Genomic DNA, 16,644 nt, shown 5'->3' on the forward strand with positions numbered 1-16,644 from the left:
GTGTTGTAAAAATTAAACATCATTTCATTTTAACGTCCAGTACATGCTTATATTGTTTGCGGGGTGCTATTTTTAATTTTAACTTATGATAAATAGTTTGCTAATTATGCATCTGAAATCAAGTCTTGCATACTTACATGTAGGACAATACAAAAACATGCACAGTAACGCGATATTGTGAGTGTAAAAAAAAAATGGTAAACATACACGTCTGATTTCCGTCAATTTAAACACATTACAGTTTAAAATTGAAAATTTTAATTGTCGTTTAAAACAGGGGAGAATGTTTTGTAGGAACAAACACTGTTCTCTGCAAGGAGAAAACCTATGGACAGCTCAAAAATTTATGAATTTTTTTTATGCAAAACGCGGATATCTTCAACAAACAACTCATATGAGAAAACGTCTACATTTCAACTGGAAGTAGCTGTAAATTTATATATCCTGCATATTTTGCACCCACGCCTAGGTTGGATCCCATTTCAATATATCCAGTATGCTTTCGGGATATGCAGCTATCAAAAATTGCCATTTGAAATAATTTGTATAAAAAATATGAAAAAATAGAGGTTTGAGGAAAAATTAATTAATCGCACTTCATGGATAAAACTAGAAGCTTTCTAATATCTGACAAACCAGAGAAGCGAACATCTTAAAGGAACATGATATCTTGCTCTTTTGGAAATATAACGAAATACTAATTTATCAGATTCTTGCTTGACCTGGTTAGGGATCGAACCCATACATGATAGACATGATAGCAAGCACGCTATCACGATAAGGTGAATTAGGATATAAAGTATGGTTGCCAGTTAAACAACAATATCACAAAATGTGAACCTATTTAAATAAAAGAACAACAGCCTTATCTATGGCAAAACAATCAACGAAAATAAAACCGTTAATTTTTGAGTATAGCCCTATCAATGATAACGCAATCAATATATATATGAAACATTTAATTCAATATAATGATTATAAAGTACAACGTCATGAAAAACTTTTCACCTAAAAAAATTCAAACATTTCACAATTTCAATTCAGTCAACCTTACACTGTAATGCTTTGTTGGAAAATTCTTGGTTTTGAGATGGACGGAAATAGGACGTCTAGGTCTTATCTTTCAAAGAACAAATCAATTACACAAACAACAAGAAATGACTTATCTATCTCTTTGTTGAAGAACCATTATTTTCTTGTACATAAAGTAGAGTCATCAGGGAGACTTACATGATCCAAGGTTTATAAATCATTTTGAGATAACAAGTGGTTACATCGTTGAGGCGAAGTTCCGACAGTTTACGTCAATTGAACATTACGCGGTAGTTTAAATGGTAATTAACCATAATTGGCAAGGTGTAGGAGGACAAGGGTCATGTATTTTTACAGTGTGCATATAATGACGTTTAGTTTCTAAGCACTATATGAAAAAAAACTTGAAAACCATGAGAGCAACATTACCTTTAAACAATTCCTCACACTATTACAGTGATGATAATAGATATAGTGCGTAGAAAAAATAGCACGTTATGGGCAAAATATTATATAAAATGTTGTTGCCGTTAAAATTGTTTTCAATTTGGAGTTTCAATTCCTTTATCCAAACTAATATTTCCTTAATTTATTTTTAAACTGCATAGTCTGCTTTCGTTTCCTTATAATTTGAAACATAGAATTAAGAGTATGCGGTACATATATATTGCTACAAATTAGTCAGACCACAGCACACAGAAATTAGTAAAACCATTACACAAAGTAATAATCTTAAAATGAACTCAATTTTTTTAAACATACATGTACAAATGTATATAAAAGAGAGACAAAAGATACGAAAAGGACATTCAAACCTATAGATAAAAAATAAACTGACAACGTCATGGCTAAAAAAGAAAAAGACAAACAGAGAAACAAAAGTACACAAGACACAACATAGAAAACTAAACACTAAGCAACACGAACTCCACCAAAACTTGTTATGATCTCAGGTACTCTGGGAGGGTAATCAGATCATATTCCACATGTGGCATCCGTTGTATTTCAAATTGAATCTTACTTCTGGATTAGTAGAGACGTTTTATACATGTTGTACGGTAAAGTCAAAGACACGACGTACAAAATGTACTGCTGCCTTGACCAATATCAAATAAACAAATAAAATATTGCGAAACCTACAGTACTGTTAGAAATTTATGAATTTGATGAACCTAAACATTTAAAAGCCAAATACGTAAAACCGTTAGTAGGATCTGATTAAAAAGAATTTAAGATGGAATCTTAATTCTGCTGTTGCTCCATTAATTCGGTAAGGTACTTGTGTGTTTCATTGACTGTTATTACGAACGATAACTCTAGTTTGTCTATTTTATTTATATAATGATTTTAATGTGCATTTGATCTATATCTACCTATATTTTTCAGGATCCGTCGACGGGGATATGAATTTTTTAAAAGCAAATACATGCTTTTAACACTAGTAATTCTATGCATTTTAGACTGTGCATTAGTGTTAGGGGAGTTAACTCTCGATTTGTACAAGGTCAAAGGTAAGCAGTTCGATAGAGAGTCTCACTTTATGTTTACGAATAATCTTCCTGCACATGTACTAGACATTTTATCACACAAAGTATTACAACTTACTTATTTGCAAAATAACTTAAAAAATAATAATTTTCTATGAAGAATCATAAAGATTTGTTTTAATTGTTTTGTTGACTTATATTTAACGATATCGATTCTTGTCAGGGGCTGTTGTAGGAGACTTTACACGGAAACAACTGATGTGTGTACGCTCCAAAATTGTACTTTGAATAAGTATGTTTGTTTATACATGGGCTAGGTTCCTAGTATAACAGATGTCTGGTTATCCGGAGAAATCATAAAACAATATTGTATAGGCAATACGACACTTAATTTTAAAATTTCATTTGCGTTGTTTTATAATTCAGTTAATAATTAAAATGTAGAGTAGATTTCTGTCATAATGATTGATATTGCCAGAAAAAAAATAACACGTAAGATCATCAGGTTATTGTTTTTTTTGTTGTTTTTTTTAACTTGTTCCAATTCTCACATCCTGTGACATAAGTTGCACTCAATTATTGACACTTAGTTTGTAATGCAGGAATATGATTGATTAGCTGTGTGTGCAAGGTTCATTGTATACAGTTTTTTTTTATTTTAATGCCTCAGTCGCGTGATCGAGTTAGAGTCGTAATAATGGCTGCCGGTAGATCATTAGAGTACAGATAAATATTGACGCTTCGAAACTCCTATTTTAACAATTTTTGGTTTTTTAGATTAAAAGACGTACATAACAAAAGCAAAACAAACAATGGTTTTGATACCGTACCGTTATTCAAATGTGTATACCATTTCATTTTAGTAACCCTAGAAGAAACAGAAAACTTCACCAATAGTACACAATATTTTCTAGCACTAATACGACATTCAAACGAGCAAATCCTAAAAGGAAAACAAACTCAGGAAATATTTAACATGCTTCTACAGGCGACAATTCAGTGGAATATTTCTAATTCTGATCATGATGTGATAAATAATTCAACAAATAGTTCTATACAATACAAAGTCCGAGTGAAACGGACATTACCAATGTCAACAATTCTTCCTGTGACTGATATAAACCCGGATGTACGAACTATGGATAGTATGTTTGATATCAAGACTGTGATACATTCTCATAAGGAATATAGTATAGAGGAAGAAATTGCTCATATTTGTCATTTTGCTAGCATTGCAATTTTAGGTATTGTTTCAATAGAGGTAGGTTATATATTAATCACTAGGTCACCTTATTTGATATGATTGGTTAATTGGTATTTACATCACTTTCATCACTATTGCGCACTTTATGCTAATGTATTGACAGAGAAAGCCGGATTGCATCGAAAGAACCGGTATAAAAACTGACACGTGCTTGATTCAAACTGACAACCTCAGTGTTGACAGGCTAGATATACAGTAGTTCCACTACCAATACCAATAAGCCCCACTTTATAACTTTTATGTATCACTGGTATCATGCTAACTGTTTGATTTTGATTTGCAAATTTCATAATGTGATTTGTATTCGCCAGGGACTCTTGATGCCAAATATTCGGAAACCCAAGGATGCATAAATGTCGAAACACGCGAAGAGCTCTCCACCTTTAAAATAGAAGCGCTTTCCGGAATATACATTTTACCTTCATCGGGAAATATCAAACCATAAAACTATTTTTTATGGATAAAATTTGAAGATTTAAAATCACAGTATCCATTTATCAATAAAAGTAAAATAATTTTGTCTCATTAGAAGAATTCAACTATTTTACTCAATGTATAAAAAGGTTTAAATTCAAACTGCCAAGCATAACTCAACAGCAAAAATCCACAAAAAGACAAAAAAAAACAACATTTAAAATACAAAATGTATGCGTAGAATTACAGTCTGACTGATTTCAACAGACATACAAAAACATTTTGTCTTCCTAGATGACAGCAGATATTTATGAACCAATCATATTTCTATATGGAGAATTTCTTATCTTAAAAACAATTGAGCTAGAGTAGTTCTGATTTTTCTTTTGATGTAACATCTTCATCAGATAACATTGTTACAAAGTATCTTCGACCGACAAATTTTAATGAGAGAGATGAGAGATAAATGTTTTTGTTTACTTGAAAGAAAGTCAAATATTCCGGTTAGAGTCCAGGTTCATTAATAGTATATAGGGAATAAAAGTCATCTGAGCTTATGACACATCACTTAAAATGTGTATCACCCATCTTATAGAAGTGCTGCATAACTAAACGGCAGTATCATAGAAAAAATAGCAAACACGGTTTATATGGTAAATCTGCCCTTCAAAAAGTAATATAACAAAAACACCAAACTCAGTGAAAAATTCAAAACGGAAAACATCCAAGGCTGAAACACATTTTAAAAACGAATGGATAACAACTGTCATATTCCTGACTTAGTACAGGCATTTTCTTATGTAGAAATTGGTGGGCTGAGCCCGGGTTTATGACTAGCTTATTCTCTCACTTGTAGGACAGTTGCATAAAATGCAAGTATATTGACAACAAATGTGTGAACAAAACACAAAGACATAATAGAGGTCAGAAATAATCGGGTACAGCAGTCAACATTGTGTTATAATCTTGATCACTATATAGCCAAAATATATATCAACAATGAAAAACAAAAAAAAGCATATAAACAAACCACATTACCAAAAAAAGAGACTAAAATACAATAATTTACCATAGAACTATAACACAATGACAGGATGTATAATAACCTTATTTTTATTCTTAGGGAACTACCCTTTGAATTTTGTGAGGGGGTGGGGATAAGATGAAAAATTGTAAGTTGTTATCGCAGTCCTGCATTTCATTTCTATTTGGTTCTGCCTCAAAACTCCTGTCCTGCCTTTGTTTCAAAATTTACCCTAGCCCCCATCCCTCATAAAAGTCAAATGCTCTTTTATCAAAAACTGTTAGAACAGTTTAGTTGTAACAATATATACAAGGATATCTTGTATTGTAAAATAAAGTAATACTTGTACGCCCAAATTTCCATAGATTGTATACAATATTACACAATATGAAGGTAAAAGAGTTATCTAATTTACAGATTGATGATCTTTACTGAAAGTGAAATTTCTTTGAATTTCAGACAATTTTAAAAGCACTGTGTGCTGGTTCCTTATTTTTCCATAGACGTTTAGAGGTAAGTTATAAAGAATTAGAATCTAACTTAAAGAGAAAAAAACATACATGTTATGCAAGTGTTATGTCACACTGTGTTTATGCTGTTCAATTTGATTGCATGGTAAATCATATCAGACAAGATTATATCAAGATTTCTTCAGTCGACATCGCAAGTCATGCCTCAGTCATACACTCAATTATTTCCAAAAAACGTACGCAGAGTATTTGATAACACATACTCTTTGCCAAAACTGACATGTATAGGATTTTGTTCGATACAAATTACCACTCATCAATTGGGTTGGTAAAGAAAGAACGTATACAAAGAGTAAAAATAACAAAAATATCGAACTACGAGGAAAATTCAAAACGGAAAGACCCTAATTAAAGGCAGAATCAAAAGCTCAAACACTTCAAACGAATAGATAACACCTAACATATGCCTTACTTGTACTATGCATTTATTACGTAAAAAATGGTGGATTAAACCTGGTTTGATAGATACATGTAGCTTAACCTCTTACTTGTGTTACATGCACAAAACAATTCATTACACCAAAAATCTTGAAGTGTAGACAAAAGTATGATCGCTTTCCTGACATTCCAGTTTGTACCTTTAGCAAAAATGATTCCGTATTTAATTTAATAGAAAAATTACATAACAAAATACGCTGCTACTACTTATTAATTGATAAAATGTCCAGTTTGCACATTGACCACTAGAACAATTGACGTTAGGGTAATCCCAGAGATGAAAGGAAACATTTTGACTGTCAATAGAAAAAGAGACATCCTCGTACAAATGTAGGTCACGTACAGACCAAGGAAAGAGTTTTTGCAATTATTTCTTTGGATATAAGTAGTTCCCCACTTTGGATGCTAGGCATTATAGTTAACCTTCCCCTATCGACTAGACTAGGCTCTGACTCAATTCTTTTTTGTTTAATTATTAATTACTTGAATTAATGTAAGAATCTCTATTTCATATATCCGTTACGACACATAACTTCTTTGTTTTGCAGGTTTTTGATGCATTTGTTGTTACTATTTCCTTCGTCGCAGATACTGTTTTACTAGTTGCTTTCCCAACATACAGTACAAGAGATTTTGTGTTTATATTGGCCTTTCTGTTACCATGGAGAGTCATACGAGTCGTTGATAGTAAGTTTATCTATAATTGATTTTTTTTTATCAATATAAAAGACAGCAAGTTAACATGAATACTTAAGTAAGACTATATGGCCAAACATGAGCGTGTTCCCTTACTTTTCCTTTAAAATGTCTAGCAAGAAACGAATATGACAACTGCTTATCAGCTGTTTCGTGCAAACTACCATTTAATGCAGGATGATCAATACAGATTATCATTTACTTCGTTAGAGTTAGTAAAAATAAGTATTGCTTGATCGTGCGCGCAAACAGAACTCTTTCGGTATGGGCTTTGCTCATTGTTGAAGGCCGTACGGTGACCTATAGTTGTTAATGTCTGTGTGATTTGGTCTCTTGTTGACAGTTGTCTCATTTGCAATTATACCACATCTTCTTTTGTATATCTTTGTCTTTTTAGCTAACCTGGCCCGAAGGGCCAAGTGAGCTTTTCTCATCACTTGGCGTCCGGCGTCCGTTGTCGTCAAGCGTCCGTCGTCGTCCGGCGTCGTCCGTCGTCCGTCGTCGTTAACTTTTACAAAAATCTTCTCCTCTGAAACTACTGGGCCAAAATTAACCAAACTTGGTCACAATCATCCTTGGGGTATATAGTTTAACAAATGTGTTCGGTTACCCGGCCAACCAACCAAGATGGCCGCCATGGCTAAAAATAGAACATAGGGGTAAAATGCAGTTTTTGGCTTATAACTCTGAAACCTAAGCCTTTAGAGCAAATCTGACAGGGGTAAAATTGTTTATCTGGTCAATATCTGTCTGCCCGGAAATTTTCAGATGAATCGGACAACCCGTTGTTCGGTTGCTGCCCCTAAATTGGTAATTTCAAGGGATTTTACTGTTTTTGGTTATTATCTTGAATATTATTATAGATAGAGATTAACTTTAAACAGCAATAATGTACAGCAAAGTAAGATTTACAAATAAGTCAACATGACTGAAATGGTCAATTGACCCCCTAAGGGGTTTTTGTCCTTTATAGTCAATTTTTAATAATTTTTATAAAATTTGTAAATTTTTACTAACATTTTCCACTGAAACTACCGGGCAAAGTTCTTTATAGATAGAGATAACTGTAAGCAGCAAAAATGTTCAGTAAAGTAAGACGTACAAACACATCACCATCACCAAAACACAATTTTGTCATGAATCCATCTGCTTCCTTTGTTTAATATTCACATAGACCAAGGTGAGCGACACAGGCTCTTTAGAGCCTCTAGTTTTCTATCGAATTTGACTTGTCTAAATTTTTTAATTTGCGATTGTTTGCTTGATTTTCTTGGTACAATGTTCTGGATAAACTTAATGTATATCCAGTTTACATACAGAAGCTGATGGAGTTGATTTAACTAATCACTAATGGACATGGGTGTTTTAATTATGATTTTTTTTTATATAAATTTTATCTATGGAATTTATATTAGCAATGGCAATACAATATGCTGTTAAACGTGATGTCGTACTTGTTTGATTCAAACACAATGTCGAAAAACTTTTTCAACCTCAGTCGGTACCATAAACATACAAATCGTGAAAACACAGTCACCAAAGTGGTTAAGGTTTTTCGTCGAATTAATTCTTACCATGGGTCACATGACTGCCACAAAGAGAGCGGAATCTGCTTACTCTCCTTAAGCACCAGAAATATTCATAAGTTTCTAGTCGTGTTCGTGTTGCCCAGTCTTTTTTCTTTCTTTATTGTGTTTTGTACACTTGTTTGTCTTCTTGGGATCTCCCGTCTATGTTTAAAGTCATGTATAAAGGAAGTTTTAACTAATTCAATTTTTCCTATTCACTGTAAATCTCTTCTAAAACTATATTGTGAACGGAACTGTGTATTAAAAGGGGAATAACTGTAGTTAATATGTTCATCATGGTAGATTGTGCATGCTAGTACAACTAGCATTTCAATATTTGTGTAACATAATATTTTCACTTTGAATATCATCAAATGACCAGCAGATACTAGTGAATTCGAATAATCGTCCTTGAGTCATGTTAGAAAGCACTGGTTTATGATTGAAATAATATTCTCTTATGTTTAGTTAGGAGTATTGAGTTTTTACCTCAGAATAATAAAAACTGATGTGAAAACATAAAGAAAGAATATGCCATGAAACTAATAAATACCTGACCTTTTTTAAATGCACGATCAACCAAAGACAACATTTTATACAGTTACCGTTTGCCTATATAATATAATAAGTTAAGTGGAAGCAATGGAAGATCATGAACATTGTTAAACCATTTTTGATTTAGTTGTATCAGTGAAAGATCATAAGAATTGTTTTACTATTGGAGTGGGAGAAGTAAACGATTTTGATGAATGTTTACCATTGTAGGTTTAGTGGTAGCAGTGAAAGATCATGAACATTTTAGACTTAAACTTTTGTATGGACGTAAAAAGAAAATACAGAATACTCTTAGAGATACTGAGGTTAAAGTTCAAATATTTAAGGTAACACATAATATCTTATAGATACTAAGAAATAAAATTGGAATAAAAAACATATTGTTTTATTTGTATATCAGGCATATTTACTGTCTATGTTTTTGCATCACTTCTTTTACAATGTTCATTACGTAAAGCTGTGCCTATTACACTGTGTATACTCGGCAATAATGACGATTTACAACAATACAACAATTTATTATTCGAACAGATGCTGAAAATATATTCTTATATTGTATAGACGTTCACATGCGAAAAAGAACTTTTCAATAAAAGTTGGGACATTTTGAACTTGATAATGGATATAGTTATTTCTCTTTTTAAAAGTAAAATCACAAAAAAAACTAAACGCGAGGAAAATTCAAAACGGAAAGTCTCAAATCAAATGACAAAATCAAAAGCTCAAACGCATCGAATAAATGGATACCAACTGTCATATACTTGACTTGGTAAGTCATTTTCTTACGTAGAAAATGGTGGATCAAGCCCGATTTTTAGCAGCTTATATTTGTAAGTGTTTAGTTATCTTTCTTTGTATGGATGTCTTATGTTATATTACAGTATCAGTGCAATGCTTTAAGAAGGTTATGTTTATCAGAAGGTATTGATGAATGGAAGGTTGATCAATGTTTGAAAGCAGAACAGAAGTTCCAGTGTAAGTATATTTTTGTGTGTACGTTTAATAATGTCTACTATTGTTAAAATTGATGATACGTATATATATCTAGCAAAAAACTTTGTTTAACATGTTGTTGGTATGGATTTTAGTAGGGTTCAAGTTGTTTAGTCATAAGTTTTCTATGTTGTGTTTTGGTTGTTTTTCAATATTTGTCATAACATTTTTAATTCATTTTAGACTTGAATTAATTATCCCTACGGTATATGTGTCTCTTTTATGACTTGCAATAAGGTTTCGGCTGCTGATTCAAAATAATAATAGGATGAAATATAGAAAAAAACGTTCGGTGTTCCTTATCTTTTTGATTTATTTCTCTCAAAAAGAACTACATAAGTACCAAACTTTAAGGCAAATTCGAAATGTTCATGTATTATAGATTATGCGTAATGAATAAATATGTGACTTCATAAAAACTGTGGGTAAATAAATAAAATTCGATAAAACTCAGGTTTATAAAAAAAAGTTTTTTTTTAGATATTGGATGTCAACATAATGTTAAACATTTTGTTAATTAGTTGACGATAAATAAATTTAAAAAAAGATAAAGATTTAACCGAAAGGTCATTAATAAAAGTCTCAAAAAACCGACAAACTTTTGCTGTACTAGTAAACAATATTGCTTGGTCCAATCTGGGTCCATCTGAAAGCTGTCTGCTGTTGCAGGATTTTATAGCTGCACAAAAGACACATACATGATCTGGGGGGGGGGGGGGGGGGAGTTCCTGCTCTTTAATGTCTTCCCCAGTTTTCATTCTCAATTCTATTTTTGTTGACTCATTCATACTGTTTCAAGAGTTTGCGGAGTATTTAGAAGTCAAGTGTATGAAATCATTTTAGATTAAAGTAAATATGCATAAAGTGTAATTGATATGTCAAGTGTAAATGAATATACTCTGCAAAGCAACTTGTAATACTGTTATACTGGAAGACCAGATTATATGAACAACTTTATGTGTCATATACTCAAGCAAATTTATCACTGGAAAAAACGTATGAGTGTATATAAACACCTTTGTGATTGGCGTGTGAATTACTAATATAAAAGAAAAAGTCTGAACAACTGTGTTGACTTAATGTTATTATTTTATCATTTATAGCAACGCTTGGAAAGAGAAAGAACAAAATGAAATTAGACAGCTCATCGTTATGTCTAATAAGTGAAAACGAGACATTGCCATCGTCGTCTAGATCTTCTCCGAGACCGTCAATTCCATCTTTGGATTTTCGTGGTCTCAAATTTATGAATGGAAACTCTGTAAAACACAACGAAAACGACAGTATTGATGACGTTCAAGAAGTCTAACTTCAACAGTTTGACTGTGAATCTTGTGATAGTGTTTTGTTTGTCATATTAAATTTGATTACAGCAAACTACGAAGCATTGATCGTGTCATTCAGAGATTGACTAATGAAAATATGATTGTTTTAAAAACGTAATTTGTTATATGTTACTTTGTTTCATTTTACATTTCTTTCTTACGAATTCAGACCTTTTTTGTTTATTCTACGTATTTAATTTATTTATTTTATGAATAAAGAGGCTGTTTAATGTTCATACGGACCTCAATTATCACTTTTACTACTAATTCCGATATGTTATTGTCCCCCTTCACATTTTTTGTACACAGTTTACTGTATGACTGACTGGTGCAGTTCAAAAAAGAAACTGAACTCTTCATTTTTGTCATTATGTATACATCAGAGGCTTTCAAATATTAGGCTTAATGCTTTCCTGATGAAGAAAAATGCTAAAAAAAAACCAACTTCGGACGCATGTAATTTATAGCGTGTTATGTTCAATCTTTAAAAAAACAACCACTAAACAAGAAAAAAATCCACAAACTATGAAATAAACAGACGACAATGCTTCATCTCCTTTATAGATATGCTATCTCATGGACATGGTCAAATTTATAAATATAGTGTTTGCAAAATTTTTAATTGTTCAAAATACTTTTTGGCATATTGATAAGTCTTGTTTATACGAAAGACGTTGCTGGTGTACAAATCATTAGCCCTGTGTCTTCGATGAATGCTTTTAAAAAAAAATCTTATTTAATAAGTTCATTTTAATAATTGATAAAATATCTATACACAATGTATATATATATTCACCAAGACAACTTTGTTAAATGTATATACATTTTATTTATATCGTAAACGGTCTTGTCTTGTTGTTCCTTAATTTATTTTTATCGAACATGTTATAGTTATCCCGATTTATGTATATATATTTTTATGAATTACGTCGTAAACTTTACCATTGTTTCATTTTGCCTTATGTTTTCATGTTTTGATAGTTTAAATGTATTAAGTTTTATACCGTTTTTTATTGTGCATCATCATTTTTAAAATATGTTTAATACTAAGGTGTTTTTTTTCAAGATACATATGTCATAAGTATTTTATTGATTCAGAAGATTTTTTGTTTTTGTTTTGTGTTAGTAAAGTGATGTCCCATTTGACGAAATATGATGTCCCATTTGACGAAATATGTTATAAGTGATGTCACCTGGAAAATTATATCATTTATTAATTGTTTCATGACGACGTTTTACCAAAATTGTATATCCAAAGGAAATTATTATAAAGAAGGTAACCTCCTTACTAGTCCTATAGACTATGATGTTGATTCATATATTTCAAACAGTTACTTGAAGAATGTTGGTGAGGCAAATTCCCTTGATATACTTGTCCTTTTTAATGATACTTTTTTTCACTGTTGTACCAACAACAGAAGAGTACAAAGGATATTTAAGTTTTAATTCACAGTTAATTATTTCTTTTTTCCCCAATTAAATGAGAACAAAATAGTGACAGAGAGACAAGTTAACCGCTAACGTGAAATCATCAAGTTAAGTTTTTGGTGTAAGCTAGTTTACATAATTTAATATTTTTATTTTAATAAAATTGGAACTTAGTACACATGTTTGTTATGAAGTCAGCTTATTTAACTGGATACCAGTGTAGTGTTTAGGTGCGGGGTTTGCTACGTAATAATCATGTTAATTTGTTGAATAAGTTACGAGTAGTTCAAATGAAGAGAGAGTTGTTCACATCAGCTTGAAATTAATAAAGTTCAATTTTAAAGATCGATTTTAAGAATACATGCCTTTTTAGGGTTTGTGACAAGATTTTGGGTTTCATTAAACATTCAAATGTAATAAAACAGGCGAGTAATTCTATTCAACAGACACATAGTGTTGTTTTACTCACTATATACTCTGATGGAGTTCAAAGCTTTAAAGCAATAACAATCGTGTCAGCATTTTCAGAATGTTTCATTGTGTAAATGTTTGGCAATAATTATACAATTGTGATGTATCTTTCGTACAGTGATTTAATAATGGAACGATTCCCTTTATATAAAATGCTGGTCATTTTAGCAAATAAAATTGTACATGTAATATATTCAATGTAAATATTATATGTTTGTATTGTGTTCTGTGTTGTTTAAGTGTGTTTTAGTTTTATACTGCAGATATAAAAAAAAATCGAAACCATATTCTCGCCGTGAAGAAGTCCAGTCTGGAATTCCATGCACAAATAAGTTTATCACAAATTAGAACTATCACGCGGGCAAATATAACACTGTCCCTTACACGAGGTTGTTTGAAATCATGAAACAAAAATCCGTAATAGAACCACATTCTTTTTTTCAATCAAAAGAAAAAAAAAAATGAGCAAACTACTTTTTGGTCCCTTCATCCAAAAAAAATAGTCAGATAATCTTTAGATCTTCAGTCAAGAAAATTTTGTTTTTCATACTAATTTCTATATATTTGCAAACAAAATGTCGTCTGGATTATGCATGATTCATGTCTTTCATAAACATCTATATTTACAACTATAACGTAAAAGACTACTAATTTTCCTGTGCCAGCTTTACATGTTACTCTCAAAACTTAAAGTACAAAATTCAACTAATGTTTTTACTATGCAGAATTCAATATTTTAATCTTATTGAAGCGAAGACTATGCATCATTATATTACCACTTGAGGCAATTTGGTTGTGTTTTATTTAACATGTACAATGATGTTTTTGTTATTTGTTCTGTAACTTAATGTAGACTTGATTTTTTTTTAAGATCAGAAACTGGATACTGTATTTTTGATGCAATTAAAAAAAAGGTAAAATTGTAAACTTGTAAACTTGATGCATTACCTTGATATCAACATAGTAGAAATCCTTTTACAATTATCGGATTTTTGTATAGTGTTATTCACTACGCGATATTGTCGGAAAGAAAGGAGCCTTCGAAAAAGACAATACGGACATATGAAACATTTTTGATGATTTTTCATTTTTGGTAGCTTGAAAATTTTGATATAATAAAGCTTTTATTGTGATATCCGGTTGAAGTAAGACGATTGCTTGACACTTCTAATGTTTTTTGCAGTGGAAATGTCATACAAGAGTTTTTAAGGTAGTAGATGAATTGAGTAGAACACATTTGAAATACCTTTCTCAAATTGCCAATTATAAATTTGTGAATAATGGTAATCCTTAATTTCCAAATCCCTCACCGGACCTGACCTTTGATCGATTTTGGATATTATGTTTATGCATATCGTTGTCATTTAGAACTTTACATAAGAGTTTTGTTTCCCTACTTGGAATTCAAATGGTTGAGTTTGTTCTCTTCTGGTGAATGGAAATGGGTCTAATGGCGCATTAAATCTTTAAAGTGTTAAATATATTACAATGTTTATTAATAAAGCAATAAATTTATTCCTTCGATGCATGTTTTGCTTGTGTGCTAATTGAATTACTCTTATGATGTGCAGCATTACTCAGTTTCTACTATGTACATGTTAAAGTTTGAAATTGACAAAATGACTGCTGGGCAGTTTTACTTGAGGTTTGTCATTATCAGGGACATTTTGTCAAAAACATATTTGCACTGTAGATGTTTTTCCTTTTTTACACATCTTGACTGACATTTTATTACAATAAAATTATTTTCCTTTGAATAGATTTCTTTTTATGAGTGAAATGAAAAGAGTTCATATGAAAATCCACTGCAATTACACAATTCAAATAATGATACATGTACATGTTTGTTAGAAACACAAAGAACAACAGATCGGTGACACTAGAGAATATATACTCGAGCACAACAAAAAGACCTGTACAAAGTATCCATGTATGAACGAAGAAGGAAACTTAAGGTATATGTCCTTTTGACCTTGTGTTAACACATACAGATAAAATCTAAAACATTAGAATAACCATTAGAGGGAAAAAAATGAAACATACAAAATAATGAAAGAATAATAACAAAAACTACCAGTTGAAGGCTAAACTCAATAAATCAAAAACACGAATAGAATATACAAATACAACCTCAAGAAGAAAACATACACATTTAACCACACGAAATAAAGATATAGATGTTACAACATAAATAAAAGTCTACAGATATAAGACCAGCCCTAATTTCTAGTACAGACCATCAGGCAATTTCATTGAAAATTAACATGTCCAATGATAATAAGGGTAAAGGGTTCTTTAAAATAAACAACAGCATACTAACTGACAAATCTTATAAAGATAAAATAGAAAAAGTTATAGACTATTTTATACTTAAAAGCAATTACACTGAAAATTTATCACAACTATGGGACCTGTTTAAAATTGAAGTAAGAGAATCAACGATACAGTTTTGCAAAAATAAATCTAGGCAAAGGAAAAATGAAATTCAAAATTTGGAAAAAAAACTTCAAACATTACAGAAAAGAAAGGATAATAATAAACCAAGTGAAGTAGAAAAGAACGAAATCAATTTATTAGAAAGTGAGACAGAATCTCTTTATAGTTATAAAGCAAAAGGTGCACAAATACGTTCAAGAATAAAATGGATAGAAGAAGGGGAAAAGAATTCTAAATTTTTTCTAGGATTAGAGAAAAGTAGACAAACAAGAAAAAATATAATAAATTTAAAAAACGATAAAGGGGAGATAATTACAAAACAATCAGAAATACTAAATTTAGAAAAGAAATATTATGAAAAGCTTTACACAAGCACTAAACCAGATAAAAATTTTATAAACACATATATTAAGGATACAAATATTAAACAATCATTAAGTAAAGAGGAAAGCAATTCTCTAAATGGACTTCTAACAACAGAAGAATGTACAAAATCAATTTTTCAAATGAAATTAAATAAATCCCCAGGCCTAGATGGACTCTCAGTAGAGTTTTATAGAGAATTTTGGGACAAATTAAAGAAGTATGCAATTCAAAGCTTTAATTATTGCTATAAAAAAGGAATGTTATCTGAATCACAAAAAATAGGCCTAATTTCTCTAATATTTAAAAAAGGAGACCCCACTGAATTAGGTAATTACAGACCAATTACACTATTAAATGTTGATGTTAAAATTATTGCATATACATTAGCCCAAAGATTAAAACCTGTGATGTCAAAAATTATCCACAGTGACCAAAATGGATACATTAAAAACCGTTATATAGGTTTTAATATACGTCAGATACAAGACATTATAGATCATGCAGAAAAGTTAAAAATAGATGGAGCTATACTTTTTCTAGATTTTTCCAAAGCCTTTGATTCCCTAGAGTGGGAATTCATGTATCAATCACTAACAAAATTTGGTATAGAAAATTCT

General features: G+C 30.9%; 1 protein-coding gene across 2 annotated transcripts in view; it reads left to right on the plus strand.

Annotated features, from left to right (window-relative positions):
* The window catches only part of LOC139530036 (uncharacterized), a 60,708-nt gene extending 45,726 nt beyond the window's left edge, over positions 1-14,982 (plus strand). For both annotated transcript variants that reach the window (XM_071326072.1, XM_071326073.1), the window contains exons 4-10: positions 2,419-2,543; positions 3,383-3,780; positions 5,681-5,734; positions 6,738-6,876; positions 9,219-9,334; positions 9,890-9,983; positions 11,105-14,982. In XM_071326072.1, the coding sequence (XP_071182173.1) occupies positions 2,419-2,543; positions 3,383-3,780; positions 5,681-5,734; positions 6,738-6,876; positions 9,219-9,334; positions 9,890-9,983; positions 11,105-11,310 (1,132 nt within the window). In that variant the 3' untranslated portion in view covers positions 11,311-14,982. The remainder of the gene's footprint in view (positions 1-2,418; positions 2,544-3,382; positions 3,781-5,680; positions 5,735-6,737; positions 6,877-9,218; positions 9,335-9,889; positions 9,984-11,104) is intronic.
* Positions 14,983-16,644: the final 1,662 nt, after the last annotated feature.

This window comes from Mytilus edulis, chromosome 7 (assembly GCF_963676685.1).
Source record: "Mytilus edulis chromosome 7, xbMytEdul2.2, whole genome shotgun sequence".
In the NCBI taxonomy this organism is placed as follows: domain Eukaryota; kingdom Metazoa; phylum Mollusca; class Bivalvia; order Mytilida; family Mytilidae; genus Mytilus; species Mytilus edulis.